The 25446-nt window shown below is 36.0% G+C and overlaps 1 protein-coding gene across 1 annotated transcript in view; it reads left to right on the top strand.

Moving 5' to 3' along the window:
• Positions 1-25446, top strand: part of LOC126380558 (protein trachealess) — a 142368-nt gene that overhangs the window by 53851 nt on the left and 63071 nt on the right. Inside the window, exon 5 of the mRNA XM_050030050.1 lies at positions 16187-16207. Within this exon, the coding sequence (XP_049886007.1) occupies positions 16187-16207 (21 nt within the window). The remainder of the gene's footprint in view (positions 1-16186; positions 16208-25446) is intronic.

Below are 25446 nucleotides of genomic sequence, written 5' to 3'. Positions count from 1 at the left end.
CATAATTTATTGAAAAATGGTTTATACATCAACTACAATTAACATTGTTTATACTTACTTAATGTAATTATTACAATCTTATAAAACAGTCTAATTTGGTCATTTTACTTAATTAAAGTAAAATGGATAGAGAAAGCGTAGAGAATGTGCTCTTACGGACGAAATTAGAAAAAATATGACAAATAAATGAGGAATATAAGTACGAGGACTAATAAATAAAATTGACAAGCTGATCCCCTTAATCTTACAAATAATGTCTTACACAAAAAACAGGCAAATCCCTGTAAAGGCGCGTCTTACTCCTTTAGTCTAAGGCAGTGTTCATACATCGCACCGGATTTAGTTAACATATGTACTGTGGGGCGGGGGATGAGGGCCATAAATAATAATTCCGGGCCGACTTGCGAGATAAATCGACATATGCTAATACTGAGCCAAATTATTTATCGAGGGGTAAAACCTTATCGAGACGCCGGACCAGAAAAGGGGATAAGAAAAATTTCGGTTGGAAATGAAAAGATTTCTCTCAACGGATTTTCTTATTTCCAAGACAGGGCTTCAATATAGCTGCAGGATTTCTGTGAAAGAAGACCTATTTTATGCGTGAATTGTTTATGATTGCCGATAAAGTTCTGGGCTGCTTTCCCAAAAAAACACATTTAAAGTCGTAAGGCCTATAACGTCCTTTTAAAATCCAAACCTTTTTTTTTATTGTGTCTGGAGAGCACAGCCTTACAAGGTTACAGTGCTACCACTGTGACTGTTGTTGCATATTGCGTAAGTACAGAATAAAGTGATTTTAGTTAGCCGAATCGAAGGAAAATGTGGTCGCTAGTTTCGAACTGCCGGCCAAAACAGTTACGCCTGTTTGCTTTCCCACCACACCAGTAATATGTTTCTGTGCCCTCGCGACTGATAGACTGACTTTTCCTAAGCCAATACTCCGTTGTTTTATTGAACTTATTTGTCAAGAACACTTCTAGCCGCTTTTCTTTCTTCTTGCAATTCGTTCCTTTTACCTTACGCATATAAATCTGTTTACGTAAGTTATATTCCATTGCGCGATCCTTATGAAATTTAACTTTCTTTCTTGAAATAAGTAACTATTTTAACGTTTTACACGATTGTTCCGATGACGTCATCAGAATTTTTCACATTAACAAAAATATAGATCTTATCTGTTGTGTAATAGCGATTATAACTCCATATAAAACTAAAAGCGCATACGACGTAGCAGAATTTAGTTCTGCTTTCACCTTTAGAAAGAGGTTTTTTTTACCCCAAAAGGACCATAGTGTAAAGAGACGTTATATTTCAGTATAAAATAAATAAATAATAATAATAATAAATTGTTTATTTTCAATAGATGTATATCTTAACATACACATTTACAATTTTACATGGTTTTACATTGTTTCTAAAATATAATAAACCATCGTAGCCTAAGCTAAGTTCTTACTTGAGACTTGTGTTACAGGATACGAAGATTCTCCGTTACATGGGTAGGTGATACAACCGCCAAAATTCAAAATAGTTCTGTAAGAAAGAAAGGAGAAAGAAACAAAGTTTATTGAGTACATCAAACAAGTCACAATGGAGGAACGTTCACCAAAAAGACGTAAAGAAAATATAGATGACATTGTACAGATTTAACGTGATAATTACCTATTCGTTGATTGTTCGGGTACACAATTAAAAAAATTGCTTCTCTTTGTTTGATCAGAATAATAATGGGTAAAAGATATGTTGCGAATAATAGCAAGGGAATCATTTATACCCAAAAACAAAAATAGAAGATCTATATGTCTTTTATCCATGAAATTAGAAGGTAAAACGAAGGTAACTCTATAGCGCTATCTATATATTTTTGGGGAACGTAACCTGAAAAGGCCTTGACTCCGAATAGACTAGACTAGATAAAGATGACTTATTTATTTATTTTAATCCTGCTAGAAAATACGTTTCAACAAAAGGAGGCTCGTTATGTCAATTGCCTTCATAACTCTAAAGTTAACTGACGTTCAGCCGAGCGTTAACTCTCGAGCCATTTCAGTTATGATCTGGAGTTTTAATCAGAACGGTTCAAGATCCGTATTTGCATGTGGATAACTTATTCCGACACATTTAACTTCCTACTTTAACTAAATGACGCTTTAGATAAAACGTTTCATTATTTTTACTACTTAGGAGTCAGTATTTTATAAAAGGCAACGTAACGGGTATATTTCTTTTTTTTGATGTGACTTATTGTAGATTTGCCGCAAATGGCAGTAACAACTTGGCCGGACAAATGGGGAGCGCTGAAGGCTCTCACCCGGGTCTCACACAACAGGCCTGAGGGTGCCCCGTTGGGCGCGAACCTCGGCTCAGGGCGTCGTCTGAGAGGAAAAATATTTGAAAGAATTAATCGACTCTAGTGGGTCGATAGCGATAAGCGCTGAGGGAAACGTAACGGGTATGAGAGGAGTTAATTATGATTGTGCCGCTGTCATTTTTTTAACATTGTTTTTTAATCTTCTATGTTGTGGGTTCTGGGGTCGTTGACCGACCTCAGCAACTGGTGACAAGGTTATTATTAAGTCGCCATGGCTTTTGTAACGACTTCGTACTTATCATAGTAAGTAATAGACAGGACCAACAGCTTAACGTCCTTCCGTACGCACGAAATCATCTTTTTTTTCGGACAATTAGATGACTTCAGCCTGTAATATCATGCCCAGTCTTACAAAATGTTTTTTTGTCAAAAGTATTGGGAATCAACTCCAGGACCTCCGAATCGTATGCTCGTGCTCAACCACTGGACCACAGGGGCCGTCAATTTTAGTAAATAATTTATAATTTAATGCGTTTAGCTACTTATTATCCCGGTCTTATCGTACTTAACCCTTTCACGGACAGAGACCATGGGTCATTGATGGTTCATAACAGGTAGTATGACACCTTGGAATCGGAACGTCCGTAGACGTTCTGTCCTTGAAAGTGTTAAACACCAACTATGTCCTGGGATGATCTCTTCTCTGACATGATGGACTATATTATACACTCCTATAGTCAATCATAGGCAGTGGTGGCTCTAGTAAAATATTTAGGTGGTGCGAGACCTCAAAGTGGCCCTCGGCCCCTCAAAATACAAAACCCAGTTGCTCCCCTCTAGATACGTGGCTGCTGGCCAAGGAGGACCAGTCTTGTTGATACCCCCCCCCACCACCTATTTGGGCGCTCGGTGCGGTCACACCGTTCGCCCCTCCACTGATCATAGGTACATCATCATCAGCCCATTGACGTCCCCACTGCTGGGGCACGGGCCTTCTCTATGGATGGATAAGATCGAGCCTTAAACCACCACGCGGGCCCAGTGCGGATTGGTGGTTATTAACGACTGCTAATGCAGCCGGGACCAACGGCTTGACGTGCCTTCCGAAGCACGGAGGAGCTCGAGATGAAAACTTTTTTTTGTGGTCACCCATCCTATGACCGGCCTTTGCGAAAGTTGCTTAACTTCAACAATCGCAGACCGAGCGCGTTTACCGCTGCGCCACCGAGCTCCTCATAGGTACATACTATTTATATTTTTCAACTGTTTCACTGGTGTTGATTCCAGAAGACACCCCCTAACTTTATTTTTTCATTAAGTTATACCTGTCCTTTTTTTACCTGCCAAAAAGGAAAAGGATAGTCGACAGGTTAAAATGTATAATATCAAAGTACGAGAAAAAGTTGATGTTTATCATCTTCAATTACATTTTGCACACAGATTGAAATTAGCTATGAGTTAGAATGGATATATAGGTGGTTAGTAGAGAAAGATGGTATCAATTCACGGCGAGACCTGTGAAGTTTATTGCCTGCGCGTACGCAAAGGTTACGCCATTTATTCATATAAAACCTGCGCGGGATTGAACACTTGATTCATATGCCCTGTTAAGGAGAATCAAATTGTTATATTATAATTATCTTAATAGTCCATACTCGAATTGGACAGAAAAAAAAACTGTAAATAATAAGTAAACGCCATTTAGTAAGCATTTGGTGCGTTTTGTATTTGACGTTAAAAAAAAAGATCAAAGTTAACGTAACACAAGTTCACGAACATATCCTAATTGGAGCAGACAGGGGTACATCCATCGCAAGATGAACGAAGTACCCATACTTCACCTAGGTTTAAAATATAACAGATAAAATAAATTAAGTACTAAACCTGAAGATAGCTTCGTCGTAAGGCAAAGATAGCATAGGCAATAAGTATTATAAAAAAATATCGATACCCTCGACATCGATTCTAGTTTTTTATCGGTAATCTAGGATGTCTTTTATAATATTTTATTGAATTATAAAAAGTTTTAATAGTATTTAAATGTTTTGGATGTGGTGATGTTGCGGCGCACTTTAGGTTTACACATAACGCGGTAAGCATAAAAAGTAAATGCTTCTACAAATAAAATGATACTAAAACTTATATAAGGAAGCCAACGAAGGGAAGATCTAACATACGTAATAGAAGCGGATACCGTAGCTCAGCAGAAGGACAATCATCATCATCATCACCAGCCCATAAACGTCCCCACTGCTGGGGCACGGGCCTTCCCTATGAATGCATAGGGAGATCGGGCCTTAAACCATCACGCGGGCCCAGTGCGGATTGATGGTTATTAACGACTGCTAATGCAGCCGGGACCAACGGCTAACGTGCCTTCCGAAGCACGGAGGAGCTCGAGATGAAAACTTTTTTTTTTGTGGTCACCCACCCTATGACCGGCCTTTGCGAAAGTGGCTTAACTTCAACAATCGCAGACCGAGCGCGTTTACCGCTGCGCCACCTAGCTCCTCACACCAAAAGGACAATACAGACCACGAAAAAAGAGCCAATTAGATTGTCGCGTCACTTGTCCCTACGTGAGAGAAAGACTATTTTAATTACTTATTTATTAGGTTATAGTGAAGGGCAAATACCCCCCCTCCCGCACCGCCCCGCCCCGCCCCTAACCGATAGTGACATCAAGCAGACTAAATAAAAAATAAATCTAAACAAAAATATCAATGTGGCCTTAAACTAAGTGGAAAGAGACTAGTCATTTAGGTACATGTTCTTGTAATATATTGAAAAGGAAAGTTCAGTATCTAAATATATAAAAGGAGAAACTGACTGACTGACATATCAACGCACAGCCTAAACGGCTAAACGTGGGCACTTGAAATTTGGAAGGGACGTAGCTTAGGTACCGTAGAGGTGCACTAAGAAAGGAATTCCCGAAATTCCCACGGGAACGGGAATTAGTGGAAAAATCCTTCCACGCGGACGAAGTCGCGGGCAAAAGCTAGTAAGATACAAAGTTCAAGCAATTATTAACCCAGTCTGTTACTTACATATCATATTTTTTAAGCTTTACTTCTTTGTCATCAGGAATAATACGAAACCTATAACAAGGCTTAGCAATTTCCAATGCCATTCCATTACACGGACATTTTCAGAAGGTAGCTACGTAACCATAATAAGCAGTATATTAACAATTTATGGTTATTTTATTGCTTGTGTAATAAGAAGGAATATCTAGTACAGGCTAACCTACTCAACGTTCAATATAAGTAAGTAGAAATCATAGTTTTATTGGTGGCATCAAAATTTAATATTTAATAATTTTACTAACTTCCTTGTTTATCAAACGCATATAATTTATTCTCAATTTTACTGCATTGTTATTAGGTATTATAAATATTAGCTTTTACTTAAGAAAAGTCTTATAAAATAAAATGCTAATATATTTCTAGACAGACTTTCTGTCCTTCTATCTCGCGAAGGCAAAGCCCAATACAGGTTAGGACACATAACATCGAGACGCATTTTTCTGTGAGTGAATGTGAGTTTCTTCACGATGGTTTCCTTCTCCGCTGAGCAGCGTAATTATTTATGTACCAACCATGAATTCCAAAAAAAAAATTACTTAATTTAATTTAATCAAACCAAGTCATTAGTGCAAGTCCGGTACCATGGAATCGAACTAGCGCTCTCCGTTTGAAAAGCAAATCGGTGACACCACAAGACCACTGTGACGTTTTTTAATTAAAGTATAATTTTGACTTTCACCATGTGTTCCCTGGTGATTCTATATTCAAATTAAATGATATTTGATTTGTAAATAAGTTTATCTTTAAGAATATCGCACAGTAACAAATTCCTCTATCTACATTTGATCAGACGTACAAAACTAGCATCATCAGCATTAACATACCCCACCCCAGTGACACATAATAAAACAATAATTAAACGCGCGTACACGGAGGGTCTTGGAAAAATCCAATTTGCCTTTACGACTGGGCCCTTACTCAAAACGACGTAATTATGACTTCTATAGTTACTTTACAGTTTACAGTAGACAACATATCATAACCACTGAATTTAATACTGTAAATACCTACTTACACTTCTTTTCTCATCAATGTGGAAGATAGGAAAGGGTACAAATCTTATTTGTGTTCAAAGAATCTATTGTTTTTGTTCTTTTTCTCAAAAGAACAAAAACAAACAAAGACAAGTTCATTTACAAAGAGAAATGTAAATATTAATCTTATAGCTAGGAATTATGATATGCTTAAGTAAATTAGTAGGTTAAACTTATGTTTAGGTTTATATTGGCTGTTTATAAGTGAAGTAATATAACTAAGTAACAGCCTTCGTGGTCTAGTGGTTCGAGCGTTAGGCTCACGATTTGGAGGTCCGGGTTCGATTCCCGATGGGGACATTATCGATATCACTTTGTGAGACTGTCCTTTGTTTGGTAAGGACATTGCAGGCTTGAATCACCTGATTGTTCGAAAAAGTAGGATGATTCCGTGCTGCGGGAGGCACGTTAAGCAGTTGGTCCCGACTATTAGCCGTAAAATACTGTGTAAAATACGGTGTGGAGTATGCTCTATACCCTCTCCAGTTGATTGAGGGGAGGCTTGTGCCCAGCAGTGGGACGTGGATAGGTTGTTTATGTTATATTATGTGCGACTTTATAAACTACCATTACCATATAACATATGGCTAGAGCAGCTACATTTTAGGTATTAAATAATATCTTATCTTATCTTATCTTATTTAGCCTATACGATCCCACTGCTGGGCAAAGGCCTCCCCTTGATTTGATAATAAAAAAACGCCCCTTGATTAAATAATATATTAGTCTGAAAATTATAACAATAAAAGTGGGTTTATATTCCCTCATTTTAATAGTAGGCATTCATCAATAAATCTTCCCGAGTCGTCTTCATAACTGAAACGGGAAAGTGGAAAGTTGTTAAGGCAAACGTCGGGGACTCGTTTACTGTCATTAACTGTCATTAAAACCGGCCAGACTGTCATTAAGAGTGTCGTAAACTGGTGTCGGGGTTAACACGAGTCGCTGGGGATTTTTCCTAAGTCGTTGGAACCTCTTGGAACTTTTAAAAGGATTACACAGCTTCCTTCCATGTTAAATATGTTTAAGTTCCACAACTTAGTCTATACACAGTCTTAATTAACACGATGTATAATCACATTATACCTACGTATTTTAAAATAAGTAGGTACTTGTATTTTAAAGCTATGTCTATTACCTTCAAAACACTTTTCCCATTTGAGACATGATACATAAACATTTTGAAAAACATTGACGAAGCAATAAATGTAACACAAAAGCACGCCAACAATGATCTGATCACATAGAACGACATTCCCGAGTCAAAACGAAATGGAAATCGAATACTCACGCCTTTTTCCTAAAAGGCATTTTCTGATAACAGCGCTCTTTCAATACGAGGCATCCGTAACAATGCAGTCAGCCCATTATGAAGAACTGATTCCACCTTATATGAGATAGAACGCCTTTTTTGAGTATTTCATTTGTGACCTTACAACCTATCTGCGATGTTACACCGAACCGTTCAATAATCAACCTAAATCCGAAACCTCGTAAAGTCCAAGTATTAGCGAGATGAGATAGAACGGCCGAGGTGCGACTTGTAAGGGAAAGTGGGTTTTGAAGGGATGGCATTACAACAGATATTGCTTGGATCCAAATTAAAAAGTTGCGTCGGAAAAGGAATGCCATTCGGAGTCAGTGTCGACGCGTTGTTTAGTAAAATGTGCAATCATATAGAAAAGACGATCCGACAAAAAGCTGTATTATCCGATATTATTATACAGGGTGCGATTGTTCGCGCGATTCCAAGCGAAAAAATTCGAATCGGAGGCGTTAGGTGCTGGACATTTATTTCGTTTTCGAATTCTTGAATCGAGAGAAGCAGTTTAATTGATCGATTATGGAATGGAGTGACGTTTTCAAGATTCAAAATGGCGTGATTTTTGCATCGCAGACGTGGAATGCTCAGCTTCATTACGCTCAGAGTTAATGTTACAATGTGTCATGCAATGAAGAAGGGAAAGAAATTCATGAATGAACATTAACGATTTATGACTTAAATTCCATAATCGATTGCTTATTAACAACAATCCTTCGCGCATTCAGTTTTTAATTTCCATAACAGTTTGCAACGGTTTTTATAATCGACACTGCATGAGGCATCAAGCTGTAGATATTATAAATTTGGGGAACTCTAAATATTTATTAGCACCACGTGTTTCTGATGGACCGCAAGTTTCGTTGAGGTCCGTCAAAATTGCATCTTCAAACGTAGGCCATAAAAATAAAACATGGCAGGCGGCGGTCATTCCCTACTTATTATTTATCAATTGTATAAATTATTGAATAGGACTATCCTTTAGTGAGGGAGTGCTCATCTTGACCCCTGAAATGCTTTTGTAGATGCAGGGGTCACTTTTACGAGCGGCCGGCTGTTTCGATATCTCGATTTATCGTTACTAGCGTTTCGCTTGCGGCTTTCATTTCAATACATTGGGGCTCATTATATACGTAGATACGTATACGAAGTGTATCTCTCTATTCAGTTTTTTACGGGATTGATTGGATACCTAGCCACCTAATAAAGATTGAACAACCATATCTACGAAAATATTAGAATACTTTTGGAGACACTTAATTATGAACTTTCTTTAGAGGTAAATTCAAATTTGTTCGACTTAATTATGCACATATTTATTAGAATCATAATGATATTATCGCAGCAATTTACTTGTGTCAGGTTCCTCAGTTTGTAAATAAGTAGAATTTACGGCGCTAGTTCATTGATCTAAATGGATCAGCGCATTTATTATAATAACTTTACTAAGTAATGCATATTAACTAAGTTATACACCTGCAATATTGTCTATAGAAAGACGGTAAACATCCGTTGCCCTAAGAGGGTATAGTATTACCACAACATTGCGGTTTAAGTCCGCATCAATTGTCACAAGGAATTGAAAACACCCCCACAATGACGTCAATGGCCTCTGAAACCGAGAAGAACATTGATCCTAATCCTTAAAACAGTGAGTTCCAAGTCAATCGCTTTTTGTTCTGTGTCACAATGTTAGGCGCAGCGCGATGTATGCAAATTACAAAGATGGTAAAAAAATAATGGATCTTATACGACAGCTCTCGTATCAGCCGTTTTGTATCAGTAAAACCAGCAGCAGCAGTGGTAGCAGCTTAGTTTACAGAATCCGAATTGATATAAAAAAACTATAATTTATTATTTGTCATGTATCGAGTTTTTAATTAAAAACTGTTCCTATAGGTAAAATCGAATCTTATAATATCGAATTTAAATAATGTATTGGAGAAAACCTCAATAGTTCGTCGAATAATCCCTGACGGTATCAAATACCGTCGCCTCAGCTTATAACCTACGTCAACCCAGGAGGCTATTGTCTTAACCCAAAATCGAATCCTCTAAAAATGCATCAGATAGTTCGGTAGCGGACGGTTATGTCTCATAAAACGCCTTGAGGTCGTTGCGATAAACGTTTGCTGGACGACCGGACATCTACAACTATTAAATGGAATTGTGCCTCCGGAAAATTGCCTACGATTGTTGCTCAATGCTGGATTTAGAGATCAGAAGATTTGTGGATAAACACTCGCAGTAGTAGTAGTGTTATTGTATGCGAGGCGTTTCAATAGTTTGTCTTTATTGAAAGAATACCTACCGTACGTGGTAATCCCGTGGGCCTCCTAATAGATGGTAGAGACTGCAATGCCTTACGTAACAAAAAATACTTTTTTAACCTTGAACAATTCAGGAGAGTCTGTAGTATTTTTTTAATGGCTAGTGACTTTCCTGTCCCGACATGTCACTGATTATAGATTTTGTCATGCATATGCATAAATGCAAGTATTATGTCCCAGTCGTAAGTAATGAGCAGAGCTTTTTACCACTTTTTATCTCGAAACTGATTAGTAATAAACTAGCTGTTACTAAAAAAAATCACACGGTCCACGTATCGCTCGTCCACAATGTCGCATCTGCGCAAAATTCATAAAATTCTAATAAAAAACGACAAAAATGTATTCGTATGCCGCAATTAAACTTCAACTACTTTTTGTTTATCAAGAGACTCGATCGATCCTCGTTTGATAATACTTTAAAGCATGACATCTTATTGCAGAGCGGAGCGACAGCGTTTAGCGATAAACATAGAATATTACAATAAAAAACAGTGAACTTTATCGGTACTAACAACAGTAATATCATTAATTATAGGTACAAATATGGTCATACGCAAGTATTCAAGAAAGTATAAATTCCCACCGACTGCATACTGCTTTCCGCCAGCAACTGGTTACTAACAAACCAGTCTTATTGCGTACGCGCATAAAACAACAATTTTTATCGATTGGCGACGTTGATTGACAGTTCCCGCTGCGTACGCCCCTTGCAAATGTTCACTTTTTACCTATTCGCTTCACTTTTTGGTGTTTAATGAATATTATATTATTATAAGCAATCGTACACGACCCTTATTGGGCTGTGCCAGTGTTCAAAATGGAGATGTTATAATTAATTGAAAATTCCAGAGTAATGAAATGGTTAATCAATGGAAATGACTAATATAGCGTACGTAAGGATAGACAATTTCAATGTTTAATTTTGATACTATCTATATAATATGTTACTATAGCTGAAAACATTCAATTTTTTGCTACATTTTATGTAATATAAATTATCGTCATTATCATAGGTACAACAGGTGTCTTTAATTTATATTACATAATTTCAGAAGTATTGTCAGATCAACAGATCCATTTAAGGTTTTATTACTTTAGCACTAAGAATAGGATAAGCGTAGTTGGAAATGCACTTGAATTCCATAGATGTAGTTTACGTACATAAGACAACTATGTCCAACCGCCACATTTTTAAGATTTTTAAGGACAATTAAACAAAATGGGAAATATTTTTTTTGGGGAAGAAAGTTCTTAAAAAAAAAAACATTAACTAGGTTTGTTTTTATTATTTCCTTAATTCATTAAATGTTATGCTATAATAGCTATAGGTGCCTACAGCAAGTTTTAGAGCAGGAAATACGATGTTTTCGTCCGATCCGGAGTCCGGACGGCGGGGGTCAGCCGATCGCCAAATTATGTAAAGTGTTCGGTCATTACGGACCTCTACTGACGGCTCTATCTGTGAAAATTACGTCGCTGAAACCTACTTGATATTTGAAAATAACTTGGCAAGCCACAATGATTGTTGGATACTTTTGTTTCAAGTTAGTGTGTATGTAGGTGTTAAAGTACATTCATAGTAAACACTGTCTTGCTTGATCAACTTCACAAATTTAAGAGCCACGCTTTTCTCGCTGTAGCATTCTCCATGCACTATTTTAATAGGGCAATGGTTTCTCTCTTGCCTTCCGCTCCCTAGTACTCTGTCTGAAGCGAGTGAGATGGTACCCAGAGTAGTCTATGTCAAAGCCGTTCTGGGACTCCTGTCCTCCGCATCTTAATAGCAATGACAGTACTGTTAGTCTTGCTTGATAAAAATCCATAATTATGTAATATAATACCCGCATCATATACTTGAAGATAGACGAAAACAAATACAAACAGAGCAAAATTTTATCAATACCCTTAACTAAGTTAGTTTCGCTTCTAAAATCGTCCACAAAGTGGACCGAGACAGGGGCACGAACACGAAACTGTCAGATTAACTATCAAGACTACAAAGTCACCTAGAACTGACATAGTTCGTGCCACGTGCGAGTTACAGCCCCCGACACGAGGGTAGTTTTATTAAGAATTACAATTATTTATTTACACCGCGGCTGACCGCGCGCCGCTTATACTATCCACAAATATGTTCGTATGGTAATATTGTTAGTTTTGTCTGAAGGGATCAGCGGATGTTTTTACGGTAGTCCGGACATTTTGGCGTGAATCTAGCTTTATAATGGGTTGAATGTAGACGGACAGTTTAGTGGGGACAAAACAGGTTAGCTATAGTAAATCTGCATAATAGTTGAAACTTTAGTAAATTAAACGCTAAAAGTTGGAGATAGTTACCTAGTTTTGCCTTCAAATATTCTTATTGTATGTCTAGACGATGACGTTTTATGTTGTTAGTTTCGTTACATACAAGTGGAAGTAAAAGGTAGAGCCACAAATGACAAAAAAATCATTTATTAAATCATTTCTGTGTCAAAATCGAAACTATCACCGAAATGGAAAATAGCATTGAACATTGCAAGGCGTTGTCTAAATAGTGTCCTACAGTAACTATTTAGTAATCTGTGGTGGGTACTACTATTAGTAAACCCCGTCACTTTATACATCGTGAAAAATGCGGGTCAGTAGATGTTAATAAATTACAATAAATAAATCAACTATTTCCGTGCCTCTTATCAAAGTAAACATTCTCGTTAGATGAAGCTCTCGATATTATGCAAATCATATTATTATTCATAGGTACTGTTTTTGCAGAGGGCGCAGATCGGAAACGAACCCCTAATCTCACTTTCCAAACCTTTTGCAAAACTAAACACACATTTGTCAAAAGGATCATGCAGAGTATTTTATCCTCTAAAACAAAGACGTAAGAATGTATAGAGTCAGCGAAAACACAGCTCAAGGGTAAAAAGATTGTGGTTCCAAGTAATACGCAGTCTCGTTCATAGATGGCGCTGCAGGCAATGCAAATTTCCGATAATCTAATTTCCCGCGCGATGAAAAATTGGGGATTTCTACACAAGAAAATCTGATTGGGAAAACATCTGTAAGTTATTCCAAGTTATTATACTGTAATAAGATTAAGGTGCGCTGTCTTTATTATTTCTTAACGCTTGTTTGATATGAGGAGGGCTCTTTTTCTTGGGAAATGATGCGTGGTGTGTTTGGTGAAATTGACTTTTTTGTCTGGGTATTAATTATTGGTTAGTCGAATAATTGAAAACAAAATGTTCTTTATATAAGTTGGTTTCACATCACAGCTTCATTCAATAGTTAATGAAGAACGCATTGGAAAAGTACTACCTAATGCATATAGATCGATAATAAAGGTCGGTAATGGTCGGTTTGATTATTATTCAAATAAAAAAATGCTTGAAAATTAAAATCAGAACCACAAAAGTTTCTCAGCACCTATTATTCGTTCCAAACTACGATTACTATTAATAAAATAGTAATTGTAACGGAAATAACATAGTATAGTAAGTACCTACGTACCCGGGATAGTTCGACATGCGAGTAGGTTCGTGGAGCGAAGGTCATGGAGTCGTGATGGCAGGCCGTGGGAAGGAAGTTCATACGCAGCTTGTATGATACTCGTTATTACGAATAGTAAGCTATTTTCATAGAACGGTATTGAACACAGATTTTATGTGATTTGTCTGGTGGCAGATTTACAATAAGTCACGTCAAAGAAGCCAATTTAATTATTTTTAAAATAGGACTTTTGGTAACATAGGGGTAAAGGCCCACATGAGTAAAGGCTGAATACATAGGTAGGTATTTATTTACCTATTTTATTGACCTGTTCTTTTTACAGATTACAAAATAAACGTGTGTTTTATTTAAGGGCCCAGTCTCGCAATGTGGGCGGTATATCTAAACGTTTCTTTAAAAAAAGGAAAATGATAGTCACCAAAAATTCGCCATGACACAATTTAGCGGATAACTGTCCGCAATTTTTTTTTCGCACATGTTTGACAGCCAGGTAAAGTTTGATCAAATTAATTGATAATTAGATCCAAAGCTTGGCTAACAATTTCTTAAATACACGTTCACACCTTCTTTATTTTGTATTTGTAAGAAGGTAAAAGACTTGAGTACGGCCAAGCAGCAAATGATTTCAAATTAAAATGTACAATAATTAGAAAAAGTAGTTCAATAATTAGAGATAAATAATATAGAGTAACCTATAATAAGGTTATATTTTCTAAGCTATTTTCTTTTCACTGTTGGAAAGCCTCTCTATATTTCTTCCCCGACTCTTTACTTGTGCTTGCCGAACCTATTATATTTCTCCGCCGAATTTTTACATGTCTAATTATTATTGAATTATTAATTTGTCAAACATCTCAAGAAGTAAGAATGAAGTATAATTTCTAGAGAATGGTCTCATATATAGGTTTAGTATGAATAGTCTTAGGGTCAATGCGTCGCAATATTGTCGAATATAAATCAATGCTTACCGAACCCTAGCGAGAACGTGGTGCTTTTTAGTGGCATTGCATAATATTTATGTAGCAAAGCATAAGTTTTAATTTTGCTTGTAATTTCATTGAAGTGTTATGTGATTTTGTAGGCATTCTATTGTACACAGACACAATTTTCATTTAAACGTATTATTTTAGAGTTTAAGTACTTGCTAAAATGTTAGAAATAGTTTTTTAGTTAACGAGTAATTTAAATATGATGATGAGATGAGTATGAGATGAGTAATTATTAAAAGAAATGAAGACCGAGAAACTACCTATTTCATGATCCACTTCTTTTTTGCATATACCTACGCAGACGAACTGGTTAAAACGAAAGCATTCGCATTTCGTTATAAAAACTAATGAATCCTACTTACTTATTAATTCCATAAAGAGGCGACGGTCACAATATCGTCGCGGGTTGGAGCGGCAAAATCATCTGCATGGAAATGCACATAGCTGGGCCATTGTTCATTGCATTCACAATGTCGGAGACGTCTTATTTTCCCTATGAACGATTTATTTTATTATACATCTTATTGTGCCATCACGGTTTAAACGACTTTCGGACATACCAACAACATCGGGTATTTGTTTCTACGGAATTTGCTAAAATACTTATAATCCTATTTTGTCTTTGTCCTATTTTAAAATGTCATAAAATTTTAAATAATAAATTAACATGTACAATCAAGTTATTATTTTATCTTAAACTTCTATTACTTAGTCTTAAAATCAATGTCAGGAGTGTGTATGCAGATTAATTATTGTTGACTTCTGGCTCTGTCCTCCCCGTTATCGGCTACGGGCGTGAATTTGTGTATGTACTATGCTTATGTTAACTCGCCTAATGTTTATAAGTATACAATCTTCCTTTGTATTCAATGTTTGAATACAGATTAAGCAAAAGCGGGATGGTTACTACAACAAATACTGCATTAATTTAATAATGATAGACAACTTTGATAACCAATACCTAAATACTACATAAATAACAAGATATTCTACGTACTGGATGGTTACATTCACCATTATTCCTGTACTGCATCAGATTATCAGATGGCATTCAGTACGTAATTGACTGGCAAATGAATACTACCCAAGCTATTACACTTATTTTAACTTACTTATTTAAGCTTATGAAGTCACTAACTGACATTGTGCAAGTTATTCGTAACTTCATAAAATGCCTGCTAATTTTAAGTTTGCTAAAGACTCGTTTGAGTCCGTGACACTACTATCGCCATCTAGTTCCGTTACAACAAACTATAGAGACCGCCACTTTAAGATAGTTCCACGCTGCGGGCACAGGTGGCGCTAGCATGTATCTTTGTGAAGCTCTATCGTGGTAGAGTCGGAGGTTCCAAACGTACACTATTTTTTTTGGATTGTAGACTAGTTCTAGACCTGTTTCGAGTTATGTCATATGTGTATTGTTTGCAATCTGTTTGTGTACCTTTATTAATAAAAAATAAAAAATAAAATAAAATAAAATACAAAAATAAGTTTAGAAAAGGCACAGTAAAAATGATAATTATGATCTTATAATTATACGTATGTACCTAATTGTATGTAAAAACTGTATCTATGATTAACGTGAAATATTAATGAAAAAATAACTTGTTTCAGATACTATGCACAAGAGAACTGGTAAATTAATCATTATTTTTTATTTTAAATACATTGAATAATTTAATACAATTTTCGAACATTTTCATCGAGTTGAATGCTTCTAGTTAGTTGGTAAGTTACTAATAAACAACATAATAAGACTATGCTTGGTTTGCACCTCTGTTGTTACATGTTAGTTGAATTCAAGAATAAATCTATTTAGAGTATGAAAAGCTAAGTATTTAATCAGTGCTCAAGGTTAAGTTTTTCAGATACGAAAATAACAATTGTTATTGCAATTCACTTTTACTTTAGAACGCAGTTTAATTTTAATGTATTGTCAGTCGCCACGCCCCTTACATTTTTATTCACAAGAATTATTAATAAATAAGTACCTAGGTACTGTAACGTACTAACTTCATCCCTCGCGCTAATGCAAACCCTGGAGTCCTCCAGAAAATGAGTCAGTAGGAATTCTCCCATAGTTCGCTTGACAAGTAACGTAAGTACTGGAGTTAACTTTGTGAACCACTTTTACTATTTTTATCATTGTTTTAGATAGATAGATAGATAAAATACTTTATTGAGCACAATGGACACAAAATACAGAGATAAGAACAGCATATACAGAAAAGTACAACAGGCGGCCTTATTGCTGATGCAGCAATTTCTTCCAGGCAACCTTTGGGTACAGGAAAATTTTCGGGTTAGTGCATTCTAACAAAATAAATAACTAAAAGAACAACCTACATAAAATAAGTACATTTAACTACATAAATAATATATATATATATATATATATATATATATATATATATATATATATATATATATATATATATATATACTTATATCTCGTTCATATTTTTTAAATAATTTTAAATTAGTATGCGTAAAAGATAAAGCATAGAATCGTATCGTAAAGCCATTCCATAATGTCGGATTTATGTTTATTGGTGGGTGATTGGTCTAACAGAAAGCTCTGTGAGACGTGGCGGTATCTCTGACTACCTCAATTGGGAATAAAGTCGTGAGCTTAATATACGGACTCCGTGGTCCAGTGGTTTGAGCGTTGGGCTCACGATCCGGAGGTCCCGGGTTCAAATCCCGGTGGGGACACATCACGAAAACCACTTTGTGACACCCAGTTTTGTTATAGGACATTACAAGCTGATCACTTGATTGACCAAAAGAAAGATGATCCGTGCTTCGGAAGGCATGTTAAGCCGTTGGTCCCGGTTACTACTTACTGATGTAAGTTAGTAGTCATGTCCGGGGCCTTTGGCAGCTCAATAGTAACCCTGACCGGGGTTGATAGGGTTGGTAAACCACCTCATAATCCACACGATAGAAGAAGAAGCTTATTATGTTATTTCTGTTAATAAAGAAAGAAAGAAAAGAAAGAAAGAAACATTTATTATTTAGGACACCACAAAATACTAATACTATGACCGTACTACTTCCATCTTGTTAAGTTCGTAGTAATAAATAAAACTACCAATAAAAATGTTGAGCAAGAATGATGTAATTGTATTGTTATAATTATGATTTGAATAATTAGTTCATTAGCTACCTATAGGTATACCTACTAAGGCACGGTGCGGATTTACACTCGGCTTCAAGCATTTCGATGCTGCTTGTCCCTAGACCACGGTTTGCTTGCTTTTCTTAATTTCTTTTATTGTCTTAAGACAAAAGAATTTATTTCAGGGTCCGTTAGCCACCAACCCTTCCGTGGCTAATGGTGGCTCCGCGAATTAAAAGTACAATTCCTAGTTTTGAGGGTTAAACATTTTATGTTACTGCCGTGTACAAATTAACCGTATAATGTTTTTCATTGCTGTTTAATTTTGTTGCTTTTCTGAGACAATGCGCAATGCGTTTGTTTGTGCGAGTGTTTCGTTCTGCGCGTGAAAGGGATGAAACAGTTTGGTCTAGTTTTTGATGTACCTCGTTTGACTTTTTGATAATTGCAATACAGATAAAGCAATGTAGATTTACTTTTCTTAATGCGTGTTGCTAAAATACCTACCTATCTGTATGAAGTTAGTTCGAGACACAATCAAGGCGTGAGTTTAGATAGTTGACTCAATTCGTTACTTATTTGCGATGCCAATGTATTCAGCGCCCCCCATCAGACATCGACTGCGTTCGACAGGGTTAATATCCTCACCCGTGACAGACACACGGACAAATTATCCGGGGGAATTTATGGACTTCTCTATTTGATGTGGTGCGGATACATGGAATACGGTTGGCCTATGATTTTCCCCGCTTATTTTTATTTAGTGCCTTTTTTATTAGATATCATTTGGGAAATTTAAAAATTGACAAATATTGACAACGAATTTCGTAGGACACGTAATAGATATGAAAGAAAAAGATCACGTAATTCCATGGCCGGTATGGCACATATACTACGAAATACGTTTTAATACTTATCAACTTCAAAATTGCATGTGTCTAAACCCGGTCGCGAATCTACACCACTAGTAATATAATAAAGTCTCAGAGAACCAAAATGATTACCTGAAAATAAACCTTAATCTCAAAATCTTGAGATACCCAACAAAAACTACTGGATCTTTATCGATGGTACTTAAAGTCATGCACTAGTTTATTTCAAGGGACGTAAGAACTTTTAAAAAGCTTATTTTTTATTCCACCACGCGACCCGATATATTTACCCGAGTGACGTTCACTGCCAACCCTAATCCACTGCTCGTAGACGGATTATCTCGCGTCGGCGTAACTTCAAAGCTCGCGAGGGCTGTCGCGGTGTGAATTTTAACACTAGGAAAGTAGGTGGGTACGAGTATGTAGTTTGTTTTGAGATTGTAAGCACATAATCTTTTTGTTTCAACTTCTTATCCCGTTAGGCGTGCGCCTCGCATTCAGATGTGATCGCTAATGTAAATGGTTTCATTATGTTATGTTAGATGCTGGATTAAATTTTGGCTTGTAATTTTGTAACTATCCAATTTTACTTGTTTATTTGCCATAACATAAAAACTGCGAATGGTTTGTCTTTTGACTATTTGTAATCTACGTAACCCAATTTACTTTCCATAACAACAAAATATCCATCTTTCTAAGGTATATATGTGCTACAAACAGAAAGTAAATTACGCATACAAGTTATAAAAGATTTCAAACACCCAACATGCTAAACAATTGAAATACAGAAAAATGCTGTTTATTCCCAAGCATACCCTTTGCAGGGTACCTGGGCTGGCATTTGAAACTTGTATAATAAATACTAAAGACTTAAGTAACTTAGTTTACTAATCTAACCTGAGGAAGCCAAGAAGGCATCTCAAAGGAAAATTGTAAATATACGTTCCTTGATCTAAAGCCTAAAGCGAATACATCAAGCGAGGTGCCGTCGAGATACATTTCAAGTTCGGTAAGACACAATTTATATGCAAATGTGCGCACCGCGACTCATACAGAATCACGTCTACCTGCGCCAAACAAGGATTATCATTATTATGAATTATCTTATTCCTTTTTTCTTACATTCTTCTAAGAGATTTAATAAATTCTGCAATGGTTAGAAAAGTTTGAATTACTGTAGGAGATTGAGGGCTTTAACATACATACATAAATTCACGCTCCTAATCCCTAAATGGTGGGCAGAGCCAAGTACAATCTATGTGTAATTTATGAAGTGTTATAAATAAAAAAAGTGATCTGAACACAACTTGCATTCGAAATTCTAAGATGGGTATGATGAACCGGATGGGGACATGTCATCAGCCTATCGTCCATATAATGGCCGATCATGTTAGAAAGGACAGGACATAATCCTTATTTTGTCTTACGACATGCCCGGGAAGTTTAGCAGCTGAACGATTTTGGCTCACTCTCAGTTCGGCATAGAAGCAAATCTGCAATTACTGTATCTTGTCATTTTGTGATCCCTAATTTGGTTAGGACATGCATGAAAGTAAGATGATCTGTTTTTCGGAGGGCACGTTAAGCAGTCGGCCTCGGCTACTATGCACTTACTTAATGAAGTATGTAGTCGTGGGAGATGTCAGGGGCCTTTGGCGGCTCAAGAGTAACCCTGACACCGTTGTTGAGACCGGCCATTGATCTCACAACTCATATGAGAGAAGAAGAAGAAGAACCATGAATAGTGTGCTTTTTCTTCTGGTGTCTAATAATAGTCTCCTAATATGATGGATAAATGGGTTTCAATACTAAGCATCGATACAAGCTATCTATTGAAGATTTATGATTCTACCCACCCCGATAGGGATTAAGGGCGTGCAATATTTGTATATGCATTAAAACCACTATAAACGAAAACTGAAGCAGCTATCTCAATAAAGTATAAACAAAATATTTTCTTTAGGCAGGAACATAAAAAGGATTTGTCGAACAACCGTAGCAAATCAGAACTTAATAAGTGCATGTTTATCACCTTTTTATTCTGAATTCTTATAAGAGGGGCCATAGAAACCATTAATTTTTATTTTGACATGACAGCTCGATGAAAATGTTAAACGCTTTCTATACAGTATATACACAGGCGTGTTTCGAAACTTTGCGATTTTTTAAATATAAACGCGAAAATTTGTGACTATCGATGTTTGAATGTTTTTTATCATTTTATTACGTAAAGAGGTATATGGGTCGTTCTTCTTTTTTATCGACAATGATCTGTCCTTCAGATGATCTGTTCTGCTTCTGATAAGTTATGTTTTAGAATTTTATTTCATGTTTTGATTGTCCAAAAATATAGTTATCTTATTATACTCAAAATACAAGCAAAATACTAATCGGTTCCTCAATTAGTTATTAACGTAGCTTGATCGTTTTTCACAAAATTCTGTGACAGAGTGGTAAATTGAAATGCTGTCTCCGATGAAAAGGGCCACTCTGTCACAATATTTTTTGGAATGCGCCTGCAAAGAAAAGTATGTTACCAAGATAAAGAGAACCACGAAATAGTCCTCTACAGACACATATTTATATGATGTTTTAAAATAATTATTGCCGTTATAATTTTAAAGATGTTAAATCCGATAAATCGAGAAAATGTCTTTTTATTGTCGATAAAAAAGAAGAACGACCCATATAACATATACAATCGAAGTCGCGAGTAGCTAGTAGTTGTTTTCCAAAATTCTGAAAATACAATGCTACAAATATTTTGTGTTAGAAAATTAATTTTTACTATAATATTTATGCTGATATCCGTCGAAAGACAGAAAGTCTCAATAATAATCCTGATAAGGGTTGATGAGGTTGGTCATCTACCTCTCAACCCATACGATTAGAAGATGGAGAAGAGAAGAGCCCCACAAGGCTGGGGATTTTTGACTCAGACTTAGCTTGTTATTATCTTAAATAATTTGTTTAATTTTATTGTCTTTATCTACTTGTGGCTCTGCCCACCCCATTAGTGATTGCAGTCGTGAGTTTTAGTAAAATCATTTTAGTTATTTATTTTATGTTTTCCTTTTTTACTTAATTCCAATATACTAGACTACTGTATTTCTATTTGTTGGTTCTACCTATTTTGTAAAGGTCGGTCCACACGTCCTCATATAATTTAGTACGTAATTTTGATATATTTATATCCAATATACAAATTATTTGTATTGTATGTTATTTTAGTTATCAGTTTACCATCCTTAATATCTTAACATGTTCATCATGTCATACGCCATCCCTCAGGCGACACTTACGTAAGGCAGCGGTGATAAATTGCAAGCAATTTTTTTCCCTCAAAAAATGATATAAAGTTAAATATATTTTGTTTTATTTATTGAGTAGGTTAACCTATCTACTAAAATAATCTAATTTAAAATCACAATAAAACGATTATACATATTAACTTAAAATAAGTATTTTTCTATTTACCATTGTAAAGTATGTAATATTATTACTTACTAGCTTTTGCCCGCGACTTCGTCCGCGTGGCGTGTTATATAAGAGAGAGATCTTTGTGTGTGTGGGAGTGCATATCAAATTTCAAGCATCTAACTTATGCAGTTTAGATTTTTTCATACAATTTTTTTCCCAATAACTCCCATTTTTCAAAATACAGCCAAAAATAAACTTTATATTTACTAAGGTATGCATGCATGCTAGATTGAATCAATTGATTGAATTGATTTTTTTTTAATTGATTGTTCATTGAGTTTTAATTTTAATACACACTTCCTCTCTTCCCTTCAACGTTGCTGTGCCCTACAGGGTCCATGTTTTAGTTCCTATGCCTATGTAACACCCCATTGTACTACATGGAATGCAATAAATAATTTAATTGAATTGAATTGAAAACATCTATCTTACGCGGTTTCGATTTTTTCATACAAATGTTTTTTTCCCGCTAACTCCCGTTTCCGTGGGAATTTTGCAATATCCTGTTGCAACTAAGGTTTAAGTTAACTAAGGTACCTGCATGCCAAATTTCAAGCGTCTAACTTAAGCGGTTTAGATTTTTCATACAAAAGGATTTTCCCGCTAATTTCCGTTCCCGTGGGAATTCCGGGAATTCCTTTCTTAGTGCACCTCTACGGTACCTAAGCTATGTCCCTTCCAAATTTCAAATGCCTACATTTAGCCGTTCAGGCTATGCGTTGATATGTCAGTCACTGAGTCAGTCAGTTTCTCCTTTTATTTAGATTTGATTTTTTCATACAAATGTTTTTTCCCGCTAACTACCGTTCCCGTGGGAATTTTGTAATATCCTGTTGCAACTAAGCTTTAAGTTTACTAAAGTACCTGCATGCCAAATTTCAAACGTCTAACTTGAGTGGTTTAGATTTTTCATACAAAAGGATTTTCCCGCTAATTCCCGTTCCCGTGGGAATTTCGGGAATTCCTTTCTTAGTACACCTCTACGGTGTCTAAGGTACCTGCGTGCCAAATTTTAAACATCTTACTTGAATGGTTTAGATTTTTCATACAAAAGGATTTTCCCGTTAATTCCCGTTCCCGTGGGAATTTCGGGAATTCCTTTCTTAGTGCACCTCCACGGTACCTAAGGTACCTGCATGACAAATTTCAAACGTCTAACTTGAGTGGTTTAGATTTTTCATACAAAAGGATTTTCCCGCTAATTCCCGTTCTCGTGAGAATTTCGGGAATTCCTTTCTTAGTGCACCTCCACGGTACCTAAGGTATCTGCATGCTAAATTTCAAATGTCTAACTTGAGTGGTTTAGATTTTTCATACAAAAGGTATTTCCCGCTAATTCCCGTTCCCGTGAGAATTTTGGGAATTCCTTTCTTAGTGCACCTCTACGGTACCTATGGTACCTGCATGCCAAATTTCAAACGTCTAACTTGAGTGGTTTAGATTTTTCATACAAAAGGATTTTCCCGCTAATTCCCGTTCCCGTGGGAATTTCGGGAATTCCTTTCTTAGTACACCTCTACGGTATCTAAGGTACCTGCATGACAAATTTCAAACATCTAACTTGAATGGTTTAGATTTTTCATACAAAAATATTTTTCCGCTAATTCCCGTTCCCGTGGGAATTTCGGGAATTCCTTTCTTAGTGCACCTCTACGTTATCTAAGGTACCTGCATGCCAAATTTCAAAAGTCTAACTTGAGTGGTTTAGATTTTTCATACAAAAGGATTTTCCCGCTAATTCCCGTTCCCGTAGGAATTTCGGGAATTCCTTTCTTAGTGCACCTCTACGGTATCTAAGGTACCTGCATGCCAAATTTCAAACGTCTAACTTGAGTGGTTTAGATTTTTCATACAAAAGGATTTCCCTTCACTACTCTGCTCCTATTGATTGTAGCGTGATGAAAAGTATACTATGACCTGTCCAGGAGTGTGAAGAATAATTGTACCAAGTTTCATTAAAATCCGTCCAGTAGTTTTTGTTTCTATAAGGAACATACAGACAGACAGACAGACAGACAGACAGACAAAAATTTTACTGATTGCATTTTTGGCATCAGTATCGATCACTTATCACCCCCTGATAGTTATTTTGAAAAAATATTTAATGTACAGAATTGACCTCTCTACAGATTTATTATAAGTATAGATAGGTTGATTGTAACATACATTACATTACGTACATTTTTCGTTTAGTTGTCAAAATTATCTTTAATAATTTGTGGTAAAACGTGGCATTGATGAAATAATTAGGTACACGTCACGAAACATGTATTTTGATCTATGATAATAGTCTATTATAAGAAATGTTTTTGTTATTTTAAATAGTATCAATTTAAAATAGTCAATCCGCACCCATTGAGGCGTGCGCTAAACGATCGCAATAAATAAAGCTGTGTGCAGGCAGGTGCGTAATTCGCGAACACTCGGGGGACCAGTGTGTACAAGCCTTTACGAGCGCTCAGAAAAAAGGATTGCTTACATTATTATTTTTATTTGCAATTGAATCGGTTTCGTGTATGTCTAATAGATGTACAGGATGGTGTATTTCTTTTTCACATATACCTATAATAAAACACTTGGTATATATAGTAAAATCACAAATAATAATAATTTTAACGTGAATCAAAGAACACTAATAAAAAATGAATAAAAAGTGTTTGACTTCGTTGATGTCTTTTATATGGAACTCATTAATATAATTAACAAGTTTGAAACATAAATTAGGCATTATATAACATAACCTGAAAGCGACCTTTCGTCCTTTCTTAAATGAAGTTTAAGTATAATTGTTTACAGTCATTATGTTAGTTTGTGCTGGGCATGCTATGGCCAGGTGTGGGGATACACAGAATTTTAAAGAACAGCCTGTATTCCCAAAGACCCAACCCCTGAGACACCGAAATATGTTAAACTAAGCACCTTGCTCGCAAAATATAAAAACGCTGTAACCCGTATAATGACAATTTAAAACTCCCCGTTACAAGCCATTTCGCCTGCACAGTATTGTGTTTCCCACCACCAACATAAAGTGACCTGCACCTTCCTCTACCTTACCTATAAATCTTCCTCCTCCACGAGTCTTCGAAATCTGGTTGTAATTTTGATGGTTACCTCTTATTGTCTATTGCACTCGAAACATAGACAAGCGTTTTTATTATCTGTGGGGGTTTAAACTGAACTCGAACCCCTTAAGTGTTGTAACTTTTTGTTTTAAAGTAGGGTTGTTTGCTTGGCCATATTTAGAACAATTTGAATTAAAAATATGAGAGAAAGTAGCACGCACAAGTCATTGTAAAACAACCACACACTGTAACAGTGTACAAAGGTAATATGAATGTATAACAGTTTAACGTGGTTTAATATCTAAATAGGTAAGCCGGTCTCCGTGGTCCCGGGTTCGA

Source organism: Pectinophora gossypiella, chromosome Z (genome assembly GCF_024362695.1).
Source record: "Pectinophora gossypiella chromosome Z, ilPecGoss1.1, whole genome shotgun sequence".
NCBI classification, from domain to species: Eukaryota; Metazoa; Arthropoda; class Insecta; order Lepidoptera; family Gelechiidae; genus Pectinophora; species Pectinophora gossypiella.
The sequence above is the reverse complement of the archived record's forward strand: the minus strand, read 5'-3'. Positions and strand labels throughout refer to the sequence as shown.